The sequence below is a fragment of the Pan troglodytes genome, chromosome 9 (assembly GCF_028858775.2).
Source record: "Pan troglodytes isolate AG18354 chromosome 9, NHGRI_mPanTro3-v2.0_pri, whole genome shotgun sequence".
Taxonomy (NCBI): Eukaryota; Metazoa; Chordata; class Mammalia; order Primates; family Hominidae; genus Pan; species Pan troglodytes.
The window spans coordinates 7,964,248-7,986,464 of record NC_072407.2 but is presented as its reverse complement, the minus strand read 5'-3'; the positions used below and the strand labels follow the sequence as shown (position 1 = coordinate 7,986,464).

At 49.9% G+C, this 22,217-nt stretch overlaps 1 protein-coding gene across 2 annotated transcripts; it reads left to right on the top strand.

The window, feature by feature from the left end:
• The first annotated feature begins 7,967 nt into the window (after positions 1-7,967).
• RHOG (ras homolog family member G) lies at positions 7,968-22,036 on the top strand. 2 transcript variants are annotated; one of them, XM_016920235.3, is made up of 3 exons: positions 8,017-8,105; positions 18,376-18,494; positions 20,808-22,036. In XM_016920235.3, exon 3 carries the CDS (start codon positions 20,876-20,878, stop codon positions 21,449-21,451), a length of 576 nt encoding a protein of 191 aa, XP_016775724.1. In that variant the 5' UTR covers positions 8,017-8,105; positions 18,376-18,494; positions 20,808-20,875; the 3' UTR covers positions 21,452-22,036. The 2 variants fall into 2 exon arrangements, with proteins under 2 accessions (XP_016775723.1, XP_016775724.1); XM_016920234.3 differs by lacking the exon at positions 18,376-18,494 and having other exon boundaries at positions 7,968-8,105.
• The last annotated feature ends 181 nt before the right edge of the window (positions 22,037-22,217 follow it).

Here is a 22,217-nt window from a genome sequence, read left to right as displayed (position 1 = left end):
GTAAGTGGGGTTCTAGGATCAGACTGCCTAGATTCACATCCAAGCAATGCTGTGTGACTCTGGGCCAGTTACTCAATCTCTCTGACCTCCGATTCCTCCATCTGAAAAAAGTAGGATCCTGTATGGCTTAGATGAGTTCATAAGTGTAAAACAATTGGCACAGTGCTTCGCGTAGAGTAACGTGCTCAAAAATGTTGGCTCTTATTCTGCAAGGAATTTCAGGGCCGTTAAAGAATTACACCAAGATCAGGTAACTGTGATTTGCAGAAATTGCTTTGGCAATAGTGTTGAGAAAGTATTGGAAAAGGTAGAAGCTGGAAACAAGTGACATGGTCTGACAGACCTGTGCTGATAACCCAGCTCACCGCTGTGTGACCTTGGGCAAGACCTGAAGTCTAATTTGGACAATAATGACGGGAATAGAAAAGTGTTCAGATTTGAGAAATATTTGGTGATTGATTAGATGACCAGGTGAGCAGGCAAGACAGATCAAGTTTAAATAATAGCTATGGTTTTGGAAGATACTATTGTCTGCTAGATATTATGCTAAACGTGCTACATTCAATCATTCATTCAACCAATATTTACTGAGCAAAGTATTTTCATACCAGGCACTGTTCTAGGCACTAGGAATATAGCACTAAGTAAAACAAGCAAAACTTCTTGCCCTCCTGGAGCTTACATGTTATCTCATGTAATGAATATCCACAGCAATCCTGAGGTGTAACACAATTTAGATTCATCTTACAAAGGAAATTAAAACTGACACGTTCAATTTTGCTATCTGTGAGGTTTTTTTGTTTTGTTTTGTGTTGTTTTTGTTTTTGTTTTTGCTACTGACAGAGTCTTGCTCTATCACCCAGGCTGAAGTGAAATTGCATGACCTTGGCTCACTGCAACCTCCACCTCCCTGGTTCAAGTAATTCTCCTGCCTCAGCCTCCGAGTAGCTGGAATTACAGGCGCACACCACCATGCCCGGCTAATTTTTGTACTTTTTGTTTTAGTAGAAACAAGATTTCACCATACTGGTCAGGCTGATCTTGAACTCCTGACCTCAGGTGATCCACCCACCTCGGCCTCCCAAAGTGCTGGGATTACAGGCGTGAGCCACCTCACCTGGCCTATCTGTGAGTATTCTTATCTGTAAAATGGAAATAATATTACCTGCCTTATAGACTTGTTATATTTATTGAGTTAATACGTGTAAAGCATATGTAAAACATATCAAAGTTGTTTTCCTAAATTATTATTCAGCAACTTCTCCAGGATCACACAGCAAGTAAATGGCAAAGATGAGAATTGGGGAAAATTTCCCCAGGGAATCCCGAATCAACTGGGCAGCTATAGTTGGGTTGCTCTTAGAATACCAGGACTGAGGAAGGAGAACTTTCCCGGAGGGGCATTATGCCAGATGATGTGGGTACTACCACTGGGCTTAGAAAATGTCAAAGATGCAAAGCTGTCCTGGAGGCAAACAGGACAACTATTGTTCTGCCTGCCTGGGAGAAGGGACCCTCTTGGAAGATAGGGCATGGCCATTGTCCACACACCCTTCATCCATTTAGTTCCTTGAAAGAGTCAAGAACAAAAGATCGGCCAGATGTGGTGGCTCAAGCCTGTAATCCCAGCACTTTGGGAGGCTGAGGCAGGCAGATCACTTGAGGCCAAGAGTTCAAGACCAGCCTGGCCAACATGGTGAAACCCCATCTCTACTAAAAATACAAAAATTAGCCGTCGTGGTGGTGCTCGTCTGTAGTCCCAGCTACTCGGGAGGCTGAGGCAGGAGAATGGCTTGAACCTGGGAGGTGGAGGTTGCAGTGAGTCGAGACTGCGCCACTGCACTCCAGCCTGGGTGACAGAGCGTGACTCCATCTCCAAAACAAAAAAGAAAAAAAAGAAAAAAAGAAAAAAGATCAGAGGTTGTGACTCTAGAACTTTGTTTAATTTGTTACCTCTTTTTAGTTCTTTCTGCTGTCTCCTGTCTGGCCCATCAAAGCCAACAAAATGGGATATTGGACTTGTTTTGGGGGGCAGCAATAAAGAGGAGTAATGAAAAGGAGGCCAGTCACAGGGGCTCATGCCTGTAATCCCAGCACTTTGGGAGGCCGAAGCAGGTGGATCACTTGAGGTTAGGAGTTCAAGACCAGCCTTGCCAACATGGTGAAACCCCATCTCTACTAAAAATACAAAAAAGTAGCCAGGCGGGTGGCAGGCAACCGTAATCTCAGCTACTTAGGAGGTTGAGGTAGGAGGATCATTGGAACCTGGGAGGTGGAGGCTGCAGTGAGCTGAGATCATGCCATTGCACTCCAACCTGGGCTACAGGCCAAAATTCCATCTCAAAAAATAAAAAATAAAATAAAGGCCACGCACGGTGGCTCACGCCTGTAATCCCAGCACTTTGGGAGGCCCAGGTGGGCGGATCACCTGAGGTCGGGAGTTCGAGTCCAGCCTGGCCAACATGGTGAAACCCTGTCTCTACTAAAAATAGAAAAAGTTAGCTGGGCGTGGTGGTGAATGCCTGTAATTCCAGCTAATCAGGAGGCTGAGGCAGGAGAATTGCTTGAATCCAGGAGGCGGAGGTTGCAGTGAGCAGAGATCGTGCCACAGCACTCCAGCCTGGGTGACTCTGTCTCAAAAAAAAAAAAAAAAAAAAGAAAGAAATAATGAAGAGGAAACTGTGTTCTACTCCTGAGGCTGGCTGAGAGAGGGAAGACCAAAGGATCAAGAGGAGCCCCAAGAAGGCTGAGTCCCCTGGAGCCACAGCAGAGGCAAAAGAGAATTCAGATTTAAGGGTAACTTAAAGGGGCTGGGACTGGGGCTAAGCCAAGACCCCTGTGGATCACTGGTGAGCTCCTGGAGCTGGAGTTCAGTGAGGAATAGGCTGGGAAGACCCCTTTGGAATCCTCAGGGCACTGGTGAGATCAGTTCAGGGCCTTTCTCCTCTCACTCTCTGTCCCCTCCTCTCTCAGGGAAACTAGTCAGCTTTAGCATTTTGACATTGAGAGAGAGGGAAGAATTAACCAAGGGTGGGGGGATACCTGAAAACATCAAGGGAGTGTGGAGAAATTAACTAATGTTTATTTGCTGTACCCTAGGGCAATTTACGAGGGCTCCACATGCATTATGTCGTTTAATACTCACAATCTCATGCAGCACTTGCCAGTCCCATTTTATTGTTTTTTATTTGTTAGTTTTTAGAGACAGGATCTGACTGTGTCACCCAGACTGGAGTGCAGTGGCATGATCATAGCTCTCTGCAACCTCAAACACCTAGACTCAAGTGATCCTCCCACCTCAGCCTAGCAAGTAACTGGGACTACAGGCATGTGCCACTATGCCCAGCTAATTTTTGTGTGTGTATGCAGATGGGGTCTTGCTATGATTGCCTAGGCTGGTTACAAATTCCTGGGCTCAAGTGATTGTCCCACCTTGGCCTCTCAAAGTGCTAGGAATACAGGCATGAGCCACCACGCCCAGCCATTCCCATTTTAAAATGAAACTAAGACTGAGAAGTTGGCTCTGTTATATGCTCTTACAGTATTCTGTACTTTTTTTTCTGGAGAAATGTTCTTGCTATGTTGCCCAGGCTGGTCTGAAATTCTTCGGCTCAAGCAATCTTCCTGCCTTATCCCCCTGAGGAACTAGAACTGGAGACAAACACCACCATGCCCAGCAGCACTCTACTTTTGTATGATTACCTGTTTAAGGTCTATCTCCCTTACCAGTTATATCAGGGCAGTTTTCTCTACTTCATGATTGGCATGTAACACTATGTCTGGCACCAAGAAGATTTTCAATAAATATACATTGAATATTTATGCATATGGGAGATCTCATACGACTAATCAAAGGCCATACTGTGTTACAACCATCCTAATCTGTCTCCAAAACCTGTCTGTGATCTCTATTCTACCCCACCAAGTGCTTTCATATTATCTCACTTCTAAATGTCCAGGTTCAATGTCCTTGTCTCTCAGCTGCTTGTAAGCATACATGCACACCACCTACCAAGAACTCACCTATTCAGGGAAAGCTAGTGAGAGAGTAGAAAAAAGAAACAGCCCATTTGGGATTGTGCCCTCTTCCTACCCTCTTCAAGTCAGCATTTCTCCTCCTTCAAGAAGCCTTTACGGACAGCTCCACCTGTCCACCTGCTTCCCTTTCCTCTGGCCCTTCCTATACCTGTGCCACAAAAGTGTTTCCAAGTTACCTGGAGTCTGATTGTTCTACACATATTAGAACTCTATTAAAGCAATTTAACATTATGGATGTTTAGTGAAGGCAAATGTGTGCTCAGGCCTGCCTCTGTCAGGCCCAGTGGGTGGACACAGAAATGAATCAGACGCAACCTCAAAGGACTTATAGTCAGTGGGGGAGACAGATATTAGGCACAGATGCAATTTACTAGAGCACAAAGCATGATGACCTAAATGGTATTAAAGAACTATGAGCAACATGCTATATGCATAAACCTTAATTATTATTCTGAAGAGTGTATCATAGAAGATGAGAGCTCAAAGGTATCATCTAGTTCAACCTCTGTTTTCCAGTGGAAGAGTTTGACACAGAGAAGGGTGGGGCCTAGCCTAAAATCTCAATCTGTCTGTCTGAGCCAAGACAGACTTCAAGTTTGTTTGTGGTTTTTTTTTTTTGTTTTTTTTTTTGAGATGGAGTCTCGCTCCGTCGCCAAGCTGAAGTGCAGTGGCGCGATTTCGGCTCACTGCAACCTCCGCCTCCTGGGTTCAAGTGATTCTCCTGCCTCAGCCTCCCGAGTAGCTGGGGTTACAGCCATGCGCCATCACACCCAGCTAATTTTTGTATTTTTAGTAGAGACGGGGTTTCACCATGTTGGCCAGGATAGTCTCGATCTTCTGACCCCATGATCCGCCTGCCTCAGCCTCCCAAAGTGCTAAGATTACAGGCGTGAGCCATTGTGCCAGGCCAGACTTGAAGGTTTTCTAAAGCCCAGGCTTGGACTTTTTCCTCCTCCTCTGATAGCTTCATATGCAAATTCCTATACTTCATCAGACCATGAGATCTTTGAGGCTGGATCAGGTTCTCTCTCCTAAACCAGGGCTAGGCAAGCCCAAGACACTTACAGGCTCAGGAAATGCAATCTGATCCCAGGCTGCCAATCCAGTCTTTCAATCTGCAGCACCTAATGTGCTCCCTACTCTTATCACTATGTCCTTAAATTGATTTTCAAATATTTTTTGCAGGAAACTTAAAAACAAAATTAAACTCTTAATGCAGAATACTAGTAAATAAATCAGATAAAAAGCGAACCTTCTCTGGTTGAAGGGGAGAGAGTCCATAGCTCCACTGTTTTTCCTGTTCTTAAGTCCTGGGAAGGGAATTCTAGGAACACATATCAGAAACATTTCTTCTGGAGCTGGATGTGGTGGTGTGTGCCTGTAGTCCTAGCTACTTGAAAGGCTGAGGTGGGAGGATGACTCGAGCCCAGGAGATCCAGGACAGCCTAGGCAACATAGTGAGATTCCCATCTAAAAAAAAAACAACAAACAAACCAAAAAAAACTTTTGTGCTGGGACGTAATCTTTAATGGCGTCATAGAAGCTGCTTTAGCGTATGGTGTCCTCTGAACCCTGTCATTTATGGGGCTCACAATCCTTTCTTTATTCATGAGATACCAAGCACCCCAATGTCAAGTGGTCCCAATGGTGTATGGATGGGAATGAGAATTTCCCCTTGTGCCTCCTGCTCTCACGTCCTCCACAAAGAGGAGTTTGTCTGAAGGGCTACAGGGACCAGACCGAAGAGGAGATAAGAGACCCAAACACTGCCTGGCAGGTCAGGGGAGGCTTCTAGAGAAGGATCTTTGAGAAAGACTTCATCCACACAGTCATTCACCAGCCTGAATCTGATAAAGCCTCTGTTTTTGAGGATGATACAGTAGCCACCAGCTACACATGCTATTGACCACTTGAAATGTTTCCAGCCAAATTGAGACATATTGTAAGTATAAAATACACACCACATTTCAAAGACTTGGTACAAGAAAAGAATGCAAAATATCCAGTTAATTTTTATAACCGATAATGTTTATGTTGATTACCATGCTAAAAGATAATATTTTGAGGCCGGGCGCAGTGGCTCATGCCTGTAATCCCAGCACTTTGGGAGGTTGAGGGGGGCAGATCACGAGGTGAGGAGTTCAAGACCAGCCTGGCCAACATGGTGAAATCCTATCTCCATTAAAAATACAAATATAAGCCAGGCATGGCGGCACGTGCCTGTAATCCCAGCTACTTGGGAGACTGAGGCAGGAGAATCATTTGAACCCAGGAGGCGGAGGTTGCAGTGAGCAGAGACCGCGCCACTGCACTCCAGCCTGGTGACAGAGTGAGACTCCATCTCCAAAAAAAAAAAAAAAAAAAGATAATACTTTGGCTATGGCTAAGTCAAATATAGTTAAAATTCATTTCGTTTCTTTTTACTTTTTTTGAAATGTCATTAATAGACAGTTTTAAATTACTTATGTGGTTCCTATTAAATTTATTTTTAAAAAAATATAAGTAGGCTGGGTGTGGTGGCTGACGCCTGTAATCTCAGCACTTTGGGAGGCCAAGGCAGGTGGATCAACTGAGATCAGTAGTTCGAGACCAGCCTGGCCAACAGGGTGAAACCCCGTCCCTACTAAAAATACGAAAATTAGCCAGGTGTGGTGACATGCACCTGTAACCCCAGCTACTCGAGAGACTGAGGCAGGATAATTGCATGAACCTGGGAGGCAGAGATTGCAGTGAGCCGAGATCGTGCCACTGCACCCCAGCCTGGGTGACATCGTGAGACTGTCAAAAAATATATGTGTGTGTTTGTGTTTATAGAGACAAGGTTTCACCATCTCTGTAATTACAGGCAGACGCCACCGCGCCAGACTCTTAGAGTATGATATTTTTAAAAGATATTTGTTTAGTGTTTGAGATACGCATTGACAACAGGTCTTTTACACCCATTCTCATGTTATCTTCAAAACTACGGGGTGAAATATAATTATTCTATTTTACCAAAGACAGATTTGAGGCTCAGAAAGGTTAAGCTATTTATTCCTGGAATCAATCCGTTTATTTGAAAAGCTTCTGGAAGACAGGGATCCTGTCTTAAACGCTGTGTTTCTTCACAGCACCTAGCACTTAGCTCTCTCCACGTGGTAGGCGCTCAGAAACTTTGTGCTGAACGAAGGATATGGATTCTCAAGTCAAAGCTCCGAGCGCAAAGCCAGGGAGAGAAGCACCAGAGGGCGCCCATGAGCCCGCCCACCCGCGGGTCGCCGGGGCCCAAGCTGGACCTCAGGCCTGGGTGCGGCTCTTCAGCCCCAAGCAGCTGCGCGCCCCAGCAGAACAGGGGGCGAGGGGGCGAGGGAAGCCCCAAGTCCTCCGTCCGCCCCGCCCCCTCCCCAGAGCCAGGCCTCGCAGAGCTGCACGGTGCTGAATGACGACTCGACATCCTGTTTTTGGGGCCCGCGGCTCCGCCTGCGCCTCTGCTGATCTTGTCTTTCCCTTGGGTGCTGACGCCAGCTCCTCTTCCCCCCGAGTCTCCCCACCCTCCCCAGGGGTCTGGGGCCTTCCCACTGCTGAATCACCACCACCCCGCACTCCCCCGGGGCTCAGGGCAGGGGCGGGGACTGCCCCAGCCTCGGCCACCACTCTATCCCTGGGGTTGATTGAAGGCACCGGGCCCAGGGGCGCCTTTCTCAGCATCTTCCCGCGGAGGCTGGTGGGGGCGGGATGGGGGGAAGAGGACGAACGCCTAGCGCCTAGGGTAGGGCCTCCAGGGGTAGGGTGGCCAGGAGGAGGCGGAGAGACTTGACCTTGGGAGGCCTGACTTACTGACCGCAGGGGCAGCGGACTGGGAGGGGAAAGTGGCAAGCCCGGGACTGGGCCGGGGGCGAGGCTGGGGGCGGGCCGGGGCTGGAGAGGGGGAGATCGGCCCTCGGACTTCCTGGTCGGGCCCCGCCCCGGCCCGCCCCGCCTCGCCGGCCCGCCCCCCCCACTTCCTCCGGCCTCCCGCTCTCACTTCCTTCTCGAGCCCGGAGCCGCTGCCGCCGCCCCCAGCTCCCCCGCCTCGGGGAGGGCACCAGGTGAGGCCCGGCCGGGGCTGGCGGGTAGGGGTCCGGGGGAGGAGAGCCCGGCCGGCCCAGGACTCGGCGCGGGCGCCGGCTCATGAGTTTGCTGGCGGAGGCCGCGGGCGGGAGCTTCTCGGTTCAGTCCAAGTAGGGCGGGCGCGGCCGGCCGGGCGGGGCGGGAACGGGGCCACTGCGAGCCGGCGGAGGCTCGGCGAGGGTGGCTTCCCGGCGGCTGTACCGCCTCTAGGGAGCCGAGAGGGACCCCTGAGGTCGGAGGGTCCCGGGCTCCAAGATAAGTGTCTCTGAAGTGGAAGAGCTCAGAGCTGGGAGATAGGACGCAGGTGGGGTGTCCTCAGAAGTTGGTGGGGGGGGTGTTGAGAAGTGCGTGAGGGGAGAGGGCTTCTGGGCTGGAAAAGGCGCTCCCTCTGCTCTGGCAGTTGTGACACTTGGGGTGAGAGGGGCGGTGTCGGGGGCCTCCGAAAGCTCTCTCCCTGTCAGATGGATGCTAATACAGACCCACACTCGGTCTGCAGCCCCAAGGCCCTCTGCACTCAGGAGGACTGGGGTTGGGTGGGGGAGCCCCGCCGACCCCAGTCGTTGTCTGTGTGTCTGTTTTCCTGAGTCCCGACCTTACCTGGAGCCAAGCAGTAGGTATTTAGTGAGCAAACGCTGTTCCTAGCTGACCAGAGCCTGGCCTTGCTCTTTTGGGAGTAACTTGGTCTTGCCCTGTAACTGGAAGTGGAAGGACTCTCTGATTCAGAGGTACTGATAGTCCCTGACAAGTTTTTGTTGCGTCTTTTGGGGACAATTGAGAACCATCTCCTAGTGTTCCTCTTCATTCTTAGTCCCTGAATTATACACATGCTCCTAGGTCTCCCTCCACACCTTCTTTACTTTCTACTCACAAATCCGCCATCACTCTCTTCTCATCCCTTCCAGTCTCTTTTCCTCCAAACATACGGTCATACCTAGGCGTTGACCTGTCTTCACCTACCCTGCCCCATGTTTGTCTTGGTCCTCTGCAACCTGCCCCATCCCTTCCCTTCCCAGCTCTGGCACCCACACACATACACCTCCTTGTTTCTTCCATCACCCCTCATTCCTTTTGAACCCTCAGCCTGTCACCCTTTCTGTATCCTTCCCTCCCACCCACTTATCTCCAGCTTTGGAATCAGGATCTGTTGTTGAAGACTTAGTGAGTTCTAGAGTCTTTTCAAACCTCCCTAGCTTGGAGAGGCAGTCTGCAGCCTCCCAGTGATAGAGAGGATTAAAGAGCTGGAAAGCCTCTGTGTGTGTGTGTGTGTGTGTGTGTGTGTGTGTGTGTGTGTGTTCGCGCGCGCGTGTGTCTGTGTATCTACATCTTCATCTCTTAGAGATGGATTAAAGAGCTGGAAAGCCTGTGTGTGTGTGTGTGTGTGTGTGTGTGTGTGTGTGTTCGCGTGCGCGTGTGTCTGTGTAACTACATCTTTATCTCTTACAGACAAAATAACTGCCCTCAGCCTTGAGAGGGCCCAGAGCAAGGGAAGCCAGCAGAATGAAGGGAACCTGCAGTGAGTGAGGTTGTGGTTAGGCAGGAGGAAGCAGTTTGTAGCAGTCAGGGTAGGGTGACACAGGAATAAGACTTGTAAGAGAGGCCGTGGGAAATCAAAATCACCCCAACCCGTGGTGCTTGACCAAGAGGCCAGGCCTGGAAGCCGGAAGACAGCCTGAAGGTCCCTGACTCCATTACCTACTAGTTCCCGCATCACCTGGTGGAAAGAATGGGACCAGCTTGGGTGTGATGGAAATAAAGGGAGGAGGCAAATGCAGGATTCTGGAGGAAAGACTGCAGCTGGTCTAACTTCGGACTTAACGGTTTTAGTTTTGAATTAAGAAGCAGCTGAGGCAAAAGTGTCTGCTCCTTTCCTGCTACCTTCTGGGGCCTGCCTAAGCTGGGTACCCACATGCCCTGATCTGCATCAGGGCCTTAGTGACCAGGAAGCCCTCTGGAGTTCTACTGACCCCTCTGCCTTCAGGCATCCTTAATACTCCCCATCTCACCTAGGACCCTACTCCTTCTCAGGAATTCCTCCCAAATTTAACTTCAGTCCATCCTGGCTATGGAGGCTCTTGTTTCCACTCTAGAGCTCCATCCTCAAGCTTTTGGGGTGCATCTGAGGATCTTGCTTCTGTCTACCTCCTCTAGTCATCTGTATTCATTTCTCTCCACTAGAAAAAAAGAGAAGTAGAGGGGAGTAAGTGCTACAGCTACATTTAAGGGCTCTCCCTGTTCCCCATTCTGTCATCTTCCCATGTCACAGTCGTCCCTCTCCCATGAATTGTTCTTCTTCCAGTCCTGCCCTTCCAACCACTTGTCTCTCTTCCCATTTCTTGGAGGTACAGAAGTCTGGGTCCGGGAGGAAATCCCAGGGACCTACATGAGAGCCCAGGTTAGAGAAGGATGTGCATACAAGGCACTTTCCCAGCATCACAGCTTAATAACAACCCCAGGAGTCCCAATTCCTAGGCTGGCAAACCAGTAGTTACTTTAGTATTCTGCGTAACTGAGCAAACCCACAGGGCTCTGATGGTAAAGACAAGATGGGTGAGACAGGGATTCTCCCAGGTGAGATCTGGCCCCATTGGAAGTTTGAGCTAATTGCAAAAAAGGCATCATTGGAAAAAATGTGACCAGGGCGGGAGAGATTTTAATGGGAAAATATTGGGGGGTAAAGGGAGGTGGTGGCTACAACCTAGGAGGCTGCCGCTGAAGTCTTGGCTAAACAAGTATGGTCAAGGTTGTGACATGAAGAAGGGGGCTCAGGCCCACACTGAAGACTCCTTCTATATATTGTAGACCCATTAGCGGTGAGGTCAGTAGGGGTCCGTGAGAAGAGCTGAGGAGGGAAACCAAAGACAAAGCCTGGGCCACCTCCCCAGATCAGACTGGTTTTCCTGTCCAGGGTCCAGCTTCCTCTTTTGTCCTCATTTCATATGGGGGGAGGGCATCTCTCCAGGAGCTAGAGGCCAGAGGAGGAGCTTCTCAGCTGGGGCAGGGCCAGAGTGGCTGGCTATTGAGTAATGTCAGTGCTAAATCATGAATGCAGCAGGATGGGCTAGGCATGAGAGCCTGGGAACTTGGAAGCAAAAAGGCTCAGATGTAAGTCAACCCACCCTTCGGCCCATTTTCTGAAGGAATAAACCATGGTAGGGTTCTCCTGAATGAGGTTAGAGAGATGGTCCATTCTCAGGCCAGAGTTAGAATCCTCACCTTCTCTCCTTTGTAGAAGTAGCATAAGGGTGGAGGTTAGAAGATCCGGATCCTTGTCGTAGATTTGCTACCTGGTCAACTTGGTTTCTCTTGGCTCTATTTCAGCATTAAGGAGTTGCATATCAGTACCTCCAAAGGCAACAGTGAACATCATGGCTCTGACTCTTCCTCCCCCAAGAGACTGCTCATAGCAGTGCCCCTCACTCTGGGCCCTTGTGTCTTCCCAGCCTCAATTTGACAGGTCCGAGTAGTCTGTACATACATATCTGTCCAGGGATAGTACTGCCCTTTCCCCAAGCACAAGGATTGTTAGAGCTTGAGAGATAAGAAGGCAGAGAATGTTGGGGATTTTGCCAGGGGGTAGTAAGATGGGGGAGTACCCTGTCTCCTGCTCCAGCTCTGCCTCACTGACAGTGGAAAATAGATGCCGGAGTTTCCTCCCTGGTGTTATTTTCCCTTGTGGAAACCCCCTCAGGCCTCGGGCGGGGCTAAAGGGACTGGGCAGCCCTGGGTCTCTCTGTGGGTATTTTCAGGTGGGGGTGCCAGGATTTGGAGGATGGCACTTCTGTACAGCCTCATGTGAAATTAGCAAAGGCAAAGGAAGTGCCACTTCACAGGCTTTTGGTGGGGCCCAGGGACTGCTGAGCTGCTGCTAGGCTGGGGGAGGAAGCCAGTGTGCACCCTTCCCCTGTGCTGCGTGGGGGAGGGGGCAGCTTCCTTGGCTCCCCAGCCAGAGCTGTCCTGGTCCTGAGGCTCAGCTTTTTTTTTTTTTTTTTTTTTTTTTTGAGATGGAGTCTTGCTCTGTCACCCAGGCTGGAGTGCAATGGCGCGATCTCAGCTCACTACAACCTCCACCTCCCGGGTTCAAGCCATTCTCCTGTGTCAGCCTCCCAGGTAGCGGGGACTACCGGCATGCACCACCAGGCCCAGCTAATTTTTTTTGTATTTTTTAGTAGAGATGGGGTTTCACCATGCTGGCCAGGCTGGTCTCGAATTCCTGACCTCAAGTGATCTGCCAGCCTCAGCCTCCCAAAGTGCTGGGATTACAGATGTGAGCCACCATGCCCAGCTGAGGCTCACCTTTTATGGAACACTTGGGGTGCTGGGACAGTGAGGGAAGAAGGTTGGGAACTAGGACTTAGTGAAAGGGTCCTAGACTGCCCCCAGCCTTCCCAGCTACCACTGTCTCGTTTCCTAGTGGGTGGCATCAACTCTTCTCTTTTCCTACCTGCTGCTGCAATGTAGGATCCTCTCCAGGGGCTGAAGGATGAATGACAAGAGGTGGAGAGTCCTCCAGCATGGATTTTTTTTTTCCTTTCTTTTTTTTTTTGGAGATGGAGTCTTGCTCTGTGGCCCAGGCTGGAATGCAGTAGCATGATCTCTGCTCACTGCAACCTCTGCCTCCTGGGTTCAAGTGATTGTCCTCCCTTAGCCTCCTGAGTAGCTGGGATTACAGGCGTAATCCCACCACTACGCCCAGCTAATTTTTGTATTTTTAGTAGAGACGGGGTTTCACCATGTTGGCCAGGCTGGTTTCGAACTCCTGATCTCAAGTGGTCTGCCTGCCTTGGCCTCCCAAAGTGCTGGGATTACAGACGTGAGCCACGGCACCCGGGGGATTTTTTTTTTTTTTTTAAGGCTAGGAACTGGGCTCTCTTGGGTTCTTCCCTGCTGATGGGGAGAAAGGGAAGAAAGAGACTCAGCCCTTGGCCTGGTCCCAGTCCCACACTGACCTCGTGTCTCCCCCAGCTTCCTCCTCCCAGCCCAGCTGCAGCCAGCTGCAGCCCCTTTGAGCCTCTTTATATCACCTCTCCTCTATTCCTCCCTTCAAAACAAACAAACAAACAAACTTGTAGAGCTTTGGAAGTCTTTCCAACAGTGCCCGTGTCCCTTGCCATGTCTTTGACCAAGGGTCCTCGGATATTCCCAGTCTGTAGCCTGTTGGGACCACTTTTCCTTCCCATCTTCCTCATCATCTCTGAGCTAGATCTGCCAGCTTCACCTCTCACCCTTCCAGTTGAAGACAAGACAGTATAGCTTATGTGTTTATTACCCCAACTTTGGGCTCTTCAGGGTGAATGAGAAAGAAGTTGGTTACTTATGTCTTGTGTCTTCTGGTCATAGAGGTTCTTCCTTGTTCCCAGCATCAGAGTCTGTGGATTGATGGGGGAGGAGGGGTATGTCATTCTACAGCTTTTGCTCAGCCCTTCCCTGGGCTTCTGGAAATAAACAGAGGGTCAGACTACCCTCCCCCTGAACCATCCAGTTAGTTCAGCACAATGAAAAGTACGGTCAATGCTGGGAAAGGTAAGGCAGAAGAGGGGGTTGCTGTGATGTCCTGGAGAAGCTGGGGAACAGTACTGGGCCTGAAGGACAGGAAGGATCTGAAGGGGGGTGAGTCGCATTCCAGGAAGAGGAACTCCCATATGCAAAGACATGATTGCATCGACTTCATTCAGTCATTTACTGACAGCTACTACATGCTGTGCTCAGCTTAGGGTGCTCAGCAAGGTCCAGTCAACCAGGACCTTGCCCTCTAGACACTCCCATTCTAATAACAAGAGATAAGATTCACATCAGCCTCTCCAAGCCTGTGAGAGAGACAGGGACCAGACTTTGGATAGGATAAGTCACTTCTGACTTCGATAATTTACGCTTTCCTGGAAGAGGCGGCAATGGTGCATGGTTCCATATTACTACTTGGTGTATTTTAGGGAAGAGAATATGGAGGCCCCTTTGTAGAGGATCAGGATTGGAATGGCCAGAGATGGATTGTAGTTATAATGAGGTTCAGGGAGGGCTGCAGAAAGGGAGCCCCATGTTAGGGAGGCAGGTTATAGAAGGCTGAGGTAAGTTCCCATCATCTCCATACTCGCCTATCTCTTAAGAGTCCATTCCTCCCCTCCCCCACTCCCAGTTGGGACACTTCCCCTGCTGTAACAGCCACAGAGATCTGGCAATCAGGCTGCTTCCTTTCCCTCCCCCATTCTGGGCCTGCCTGGGCCACACCCCAAGGCCAGGCCCCACTGGGTACAAGCCGGGCTCCAGGGACCACATTCAGATAGGGTTAGACCCCCATGGGCTATACTTCCTGCCAGAGCCAGGTCAGCCTGGTACTGGGAAGAGAGATTTTTGCCTATTTCAGGCATAGCTTTTGCCTGTCATTGCTGTCCGGTAAGATTCAGCATTGCAGTCTTGTCTGTTGGGGGTTGGGCAGGGAGTGTCCGATACTAGGCTTCAGAGAAGTCTCTCCATATCTCAGTGATGAGGGCTGGTACAAGCAGATCAAAAGGCAATGGTTGTACAGTGCTGTGTGCCTAGCCCTATACTTAGAGGGTTTTTTTTGTCATTTAGTCCAGAGAAGCCAAGGCTTCAGTACTGAAGGGCATCTACGCTGGGAAACTTATGTATGACTGTTGGAAAAGGAGAATCACACAGAGCCAAAGCAGGGTTAAAAGGGGTGGCCATGGGTGCAGTGGCTTACTCCTGTAATCCCAGCACTTTCAGAGGCCAAGGCAGGTGGATCACTTGAGGCCAGGTGTTCAAGACCAGCCTGGCCAACATGATGAAATCCTGTCTCTACTAAAAATACAAAAATTAGCTGGGCATGATGGCACATGCATGTAATCCCAGTAACTCAGGAGGCTGAGGCAGGAGAATCACTTGAACCCGGGAGGTGGAGATTGCAGTGAGCTGAGATCGCGACACTACACTCTAACCTGGGCGACAGGTAGCCATGCAATGGATATCCAAAGAAGAATTCAGTAACCTTATGGAACTGTGAGACTTAAGTTAGGCCTTAAGGAGTAAGGAAGATTAGAGAAGGGAGAGGGAATGGCAGCAGAGGGAAAAACAAAGAGTAAAAGTTCAGAGGCAAGAATGATCCTGGCTTGTTTGCAGAGGACATTGAAAATCCCTCTGGAACAGGGAGCTGGGAACTCACACTTGCAAAGTACCTACATTGTGCACATATTATACATTAATGCACTTAGTCCTTATAACAGTGCTATGTGGTAGGTACTATACGTTGCCACTGCATTTGAAAGATAAGGAAATTGAAGCTTAGAGAGGCAAATCATCATAAGCTCAGGGTCACACAGCTGGTAAGAGGCAGAACTAGGATTCAAACCCAAGTCTATGTAACTCTAATACCCCTTATCAAATTGTGAAGAACTCTGAATGCCAGTATGAGGGACCAGGGATCTGAAATGGGACTAAAAAGCCAGAGTAAGTCATTGTAATTTGTCTAATAACATACAGATCTGGCCGGGCATGGTGGCCCACGCCCATAATCCCAGCACTTTGGGAGGGCTAGTCAGGAGGATCACTTGAGACCAGGAGTTCAAGACCAGCCTGGGCAACATGGCAAGACCCTGTCTCTACAAACAAACAAAAAGATGCATTAAAAATACAAAAATTAGCCAGGTGTGGTGGTGCCTGCCTGTAGTCCCAGCTACTCAGGAGGCTGAGGTTGGATGCCTTGAGCCTGGGAGGTTGAGACTACAGTGAGCTGTGATGGCACCACTGCATTTCAGCCTGGGCAACAGAACAAGACCTTGCTCCAAAAGAAAAAACAAAACAAAACAGATTGGCAACCATTGATTTACTAAATAACTTTTTTTTTTTTTTGAGACATGGGGTCTTGCTGTGTTGCTCAGGCTGGAGTGCAGTGGCTACTCACAGGGACGATAACCTTGACTAGTGTACACACTACAACCCTTCACTCCTGGGCCCAGCCTCCCTAGTAGCTGGGACTGCAGGTGCACCACTGAGCTGGGCTTAATGATTCTTTTGAAAAAGCCACTTAGTGAATAAGTCATTGTTGAACCCCGCTCCAGATAGGTCACACTCCTGGTTTGGTGTCCTGCAGCACTGACATCCCTTCTTCCTGTTTGGCACAGTTTAGACTCTATATGCCCTCCTGAAATGGGCTATGGTAACTTATTCAACCCAGTTCAGGCCAGAGGATTTCAGAAACAAGAGTTGTTTTGGGAGAGAGGATAAAGGTCTGAACTAGACCTGAGTAGGGAGGACTGGGCTGATCCCCTACCACAGATACAGGCATGCTCAGTGCTTCCTGCCTTCTGGGATGAAAGGCTTTGCTCCTGTCACCTCCTGTGTGTACAGCACTTCAGTTTACAAAGCGTATTCATTCCCATGGTCAGGTTCCTTGATGCTGCCCTTGAGGCTGGGAGGGGTACTATTATTACTTCTACTGCATAGATAAAGAAACAGAGGCTCCAGGAAGGGCAGTAACTTACCTGATCAAGGTCACACAGTTAGCTGGTAAGGGGTAACTTGAAGACTGATGCACCAAGGAAAACACAGGACTTTGGGTCACAAAACTGGGTTTGTGTTCTGGCTCCCACACTAACTAGCTGTGTGATGTTGAGTTACTTTTACTGCTCTGAATTTGTTTCCTCATCTGTAGAATAGGAATAGTACTAACAGGTTGTTATAAAGGTCAAATGACATAATAACATGTGACCTATAAAGGCTTATACCATATGAGGGCTTTTTTATCAAGGGTCAAGGTCGGCAGATAAACTCAAGACATCAGAGTCAGGTATCCAGTACTCTTGGCCCTATACCACACTGCCTTTGCTCTGCTTGTTTCTGGACACTACCATACTCATCGTCCTTTTCCAGTGTCAGTCCTTGTTCCCTTCCCAGCCCGGAAGCTACCCTGTCCTTCCCCTCTCCTTTGAGAGCTGATTTACTGATTGCTAGTTGATAACCACCTCCTTAGAGAGCTGTATTTCCAGTCTCTTGGGCCTTGTGACAGCCAGCCAGAGTTCCCTCCTTGCCTTCCTGCCTGGGCCAGCCCAGTGCTGGGCTTTTCAGTCATACTGTCAACACCCACTCTCCTGCTCTGTGTGGAACTGAAGATTACAGGCCCAGGAGTTCTGCTTTGAATGTCAAGGCTTCCCACGTAATCCACTGGGCACAAATAATGCCACCTGCCTCCAAGGAGCTTTAAGTCTTAGTTCATCCACCTAGTGCTCTTGTAACAACCATTTTAATCTCTAATTCCTGGATAGGAAAACTGAGGCCCAGCAAGCGTAAATGCCTCATGCTTGGTTATAGTGAGTCAGCAGAGCTGGGGTTAGAACTTAGGTCTCTCAACTTCCAGTCTGAGGTCTCTATTTGACTCTCCACTGGCCCAGAGGGTCCTTATGCCCTTCCCTGACCCACTGTCTGAGGTTCTCTATCTGAATGTCCTGACGTTGCATGCACACACGCACGCGCGCACACACACACACACACACACACTCTCTCTCATTCATGCAAATAGGATGGAAATATTTTTTAATGTGAACCAGAGACACAACTTCATAGATTGAAACCATTCCTCTCCCAGCTGATTCCAAGGCAAACTGTAGCCTGGGAGGGAGGTGGGACCAAGCCCTGGGTCCTTTGCAGCCCCCACATGATGAAAGTTTCTTTTCCACTTCCCAGTGGGGATTTTCTTCCCCACTTGTCATTGATTTTTGAAGCTTCTGAACCAGTGGTGAGAGCCCAGGCTGGGGGGGTAAGGGGTTCCCAGACCAGGGTGCAGCCTTGCAGTATAGCAAGTGAAATGGAGAAAATGGGCTCGTGTTGATGGTGCTTGGGTGGAGCCAGGGATAAGGAATACTCAGGGATTTGGTTGTGTTTAAAACAGGGCTGCCCCCTCTCAGGGAGCAGGCCCTGGTTATGGGAGACAGTCAGGGAAAGGAAGTCACATATTGACCACCAAGAGTCCCCCATGGCCAAGAGGAAGTAGCTGATGAGAGAAGGACCCTTGCCATAGCAGTGTAAATAATCACAGGGTTTCTGGAAGCTGTGTTCCAGAACTCAGAAAAGCAGTTCATCTCCCCGAGGCCCTGTGACCTGCAGAGGGAACCAGATGTTGGCTGGAGCTGGGACTCCTCATACTTACCCCACTCATAAATACAGCAGTCCATTTATTGGGCACTTGCTAGGTGCCATACCTCATGCTGGACATCTTCTATACATTATTAACTCTTACTTTTTTTTTTTTCTTTGAGACAGGGTCTTGCTCTGTCGCCCAGGCTGGAGTGCAGTGGTGTGATCATAGCCCGCTGCAGCCTTGACCACCCTGGGATCAAGTGATGCTCCCACCTCAGCCTCCCGAGTAGCTGGGACTACAGGTGTGTACCACCACACCCTGGTAATTTTTTCATTTTTTGTAGAGTCAGGGTTTTGCCATGTTGCCCAGGCTAGTCTCAAACTCCTGGGCTCAAGCGATCTACCTGCCTCATTCTCCCAAAGTGCTAAGATTACAGGCATGAGTCACCGTGCCTGGCCTCATTTCATATTCTGAGCAATTGTAATGCAATAGGCAAGATTATCCCCATTTTACAGATGAGAAAATTGAGGCTCAGGGAACAAATATATTGCCAGGATCACATATAACTAGTTGGTGGAGCTGTGATTAGAATACCTGCGAGTCTTACTCTAGCATCTATGTTCCTAATGATGGTATTTTCTATCCAAGAGTCTGGAAGTCTCTAAAATCTTTCAGAGGCACATGCCAGGATCTCAGGAAATGGACAGAAGATTGAGGGGAAAGTCAAGTTTTTGTCTGACTCTTGACTTCATCCTTCCTAGTTGGGCCTGAAAGATTTGCTCCAGGCCGGGCATGGTGGCTCATGCCTGTAATCCCAGCACTTTTTGGGAGGCCAAGGCGGGCAGATCACAAGGTCAGGAGTTCAAGACTAGCCTAACATGGTGAAACCCCGTCTCTACTAAAAATACAAAAATTAGCTGGACGTGGTGGCATGTGCCTGTAATCCCAGCCACTCGGGAGGGTGAGGCAGGAGAATCGCTTGAACCCGGGAGGTGGAGGTTGCAGTGAGTCAAGATTGCGCCACTACACTCCAGCCTGGGCGGCAGAGCAAGACTCCGTCTCAAAAAAAAAAAAAAATTTGCTCCACCCCACCAAGGGCCTTGAGAGAAGATACTAATGTCTGGGAGCCTCAGCCTCTACCTCATTCATCATAACATACCCAGACCCCAGTCCAAATCCCAGGTCCAACTGAATCTCCAGTATTCCCCTGCATTGAATTGGCAACCTGAGTGTACATGGCCAGATAGGGTTTTCAGTACTTACAAGAATGATGGGGTGGCCAGGTGTGGTGGCTCACGCCTGTAATCCCAGCACTTTGGAAGGCTGAGGCAGGTAGATCACCTGAGGTCAGGAGCTTGAGACCAGCATGGCTAACACGGCGAAACTCCATCTCTACTAAAAATATAAAAATTAGCCGGATGCAGTGGAGCGTGCCTGTAGTCCCAGCCACTCGGGAGGCTGAGGCAGGAGACACTTGAACCCAGGAGGCGGAGGTTGCAGTGAGCTGAGATCACGCCACTGCACTCCAGCCTGGGCGACAGAGTGAGACTCCATCTCAAAAAAAAAAAAAAATTTCCCCATTGCCAGAATACCCTGGATTGGGATAGGGCAGCTCTCTAAAGAATTGAGCCCCTTACTCAGCAGGTTTCTTAACTGTGCCTTTGGGTTTGTACTCAGTAGCCAAGATACCAGGTTTGGAGAGGGCAGGGTGGGCCCTGAGTTGAGAGAGGTTCTACTTATGGCTGCATCACAGAGTGACCTGGGACAGCTGTCCTGTGCCAGAACCCTTTCCAGTCTCCTGGTGGAAAGGGTCTATATTTACTAGAGGATCTAGTAGATCCCTAAATTTGTGCACTCTCCTTTTGTGTCTGTATAGCCTGGAAAAAAAAATAGCGAATACTGGCCAGGCGCAGTGGCTCACGCCTGTAATCCCAGCACTTTAGGAGGCCAAGGCGAGCGGATCACGAGGTCAGGAGATCAAGATCATCCTGGCTAACACGGTGAAACCCCGTCTCTACTAAAAATACAAAAAATTAGCCGGGCGTGGTGGTGGGTGCCTGTAGTCCCAGCTACTTGAGAGGCTGAGGCAGAATGGCGTGAACCCAGGAGGCGGAGCTTGCAGTGAGCTGAGATCACGCCACTGCACTCCAGCCTGGGTGACAGAGTGAGACTCTGTCTCAAAAAAAAAAAAAAAAAAAAAGCTAATACTTATGGACGAGGCACTGTTTTAAATGCTTTACATGTATTATATAATGCTCACAATGACCCAGTGAGGTAGATACTATTTTATCCTCATTTTACTGGTAAGAAAACTTAGGCATACAGAGGTTAAGCAATTTGTTCAGGGTTACACAGCTAGGAAATAGCAAAATCAGGATTTGACCTTAGTTTGTCTGGCGCCAGAGTTTATGTGCTTTCTACCACATTATACTGCATCTTTGCTTGGCCTCAGGGCCTTTCACTGTGTGTCTTTCTGATGACCGTCTTGATGGGACTTTGGGATAGTGTCAGGTTAAGGGAACAGGAGCCGGTTTCCCTTTGTGTGCCCCCATCTTTTCTTCCCAATAGGCAGAGGCCTCCCTAACCAAGAATGTCCCCTTTCATCTGTCCTCAGGTCACTGCAGCCAGAGGGGTCCAGAAGAGAGAGGAGGCCCTGCCTCCACTACAGCAACTGCACCCACGATGCAGAGCATCAAGTGCGTGGTGGTGGGTGATGGGGCCGTGGGCAAGACGTGCCTGCTCATCTGCTACACAACTAACGCTTTCCCCAAAGAGTACATCCCCACCGTGTTCGACAATTACAGCGCGCAGAGCGCAGTTGACGGGCGCACAGTGAACCTGAACCTGTGGGACACTGCGGGCCAGGAGGAGTATGACCGCCTCCGTACACTCTCCTACCCTCAGACCAACGTTTTCGTCATCTGTTTCTCCATTGCCAGTCCGCCGTCCTATGAGAACGTGCGGCACAAGTGGCATCCAGAGGTGTGCCACCACTGCCCTGATGTGCCCATCCTGCTGGTGGGCACCAAGAAGGACCTGAGAGCCCAGCCTGACACCCTACGGCGCCTCAAGGAGCAGGGCCAGGCGCCCATCACACCGCAGCAGGGCCAGGCACTGGCCAAGCAGATCCATGCTGTGCGCTACCTCGAATGCTCAGCCCTGCAACAGGATGGTGTCAAGGAAGTGTTCGCCGAGGCTGTCCGGGCTGTGCTCAACCCCACGCCGATCAAGCGTGGGCGGTCCTGCATCCTCTTGTGACCCTGGCACTTGGCTTGGAGGCTGCCCCTGCCCTCCCCCCACCAGTTGTGCCTTGGTGCCTTGTCCGCCTCAGCTGTGCCTTAAGGACTAATTCTGGCACCCCTTTCCAGGGGGCTCCCTGAATGCCTTTTTCTCTGAGTGCCTTTTTCTCCTTAAGGAGGCCTGCAGAGAAAGGGGCTTTGGGCTCTGCCCCCCTCTGCTTGGGAACACTGGGTATTCTCATGAGCTCATCCAAGTCAAGGTTGGACCCCTCCCCAAGAGGCCAACCCAGTGCCCCCTCCCATTTTCCGCTACTGACCAGTTCATCCAGCTTTCCATACAGTTGTTGCTGCCTATTGTGGTGCCGCCTCAGGTTAGGGGCTCTCAGCCATCTCTAACCTCTGCCCTCGCTGCTCTTGGAATTGCGCCCCCAAGATGCTCTCTCCCTTCTCCAATGAGGGAGCCACAGAATCCTGAGAAGGTGAATGTGCCCTAACCTGCTGCTCTGTGCCCAGGCCTTAGGCATTTGCTGACTGACTCAGCCCCCATGCTTCTGGGGACCTTTCCTACCCCCATCAGCATCAATAAAACCTCCTGTCTCCAGTGGCCCCGGCTCCTCCCTGTGTGCTGGGCATTAGCGGGTGGGCATGGGCTAGGGCTCCCCAGAGACTGGGAGCCTTTTGTTTCTTCTAGTAGACAATAGGCTTCATTGTGGTCCCCTCACCCCCCAATTTCCCTAACAAAGCTCTAGGCTCCCTTGGAGGGAGCAGTCTTGCTCTGGGGCCCA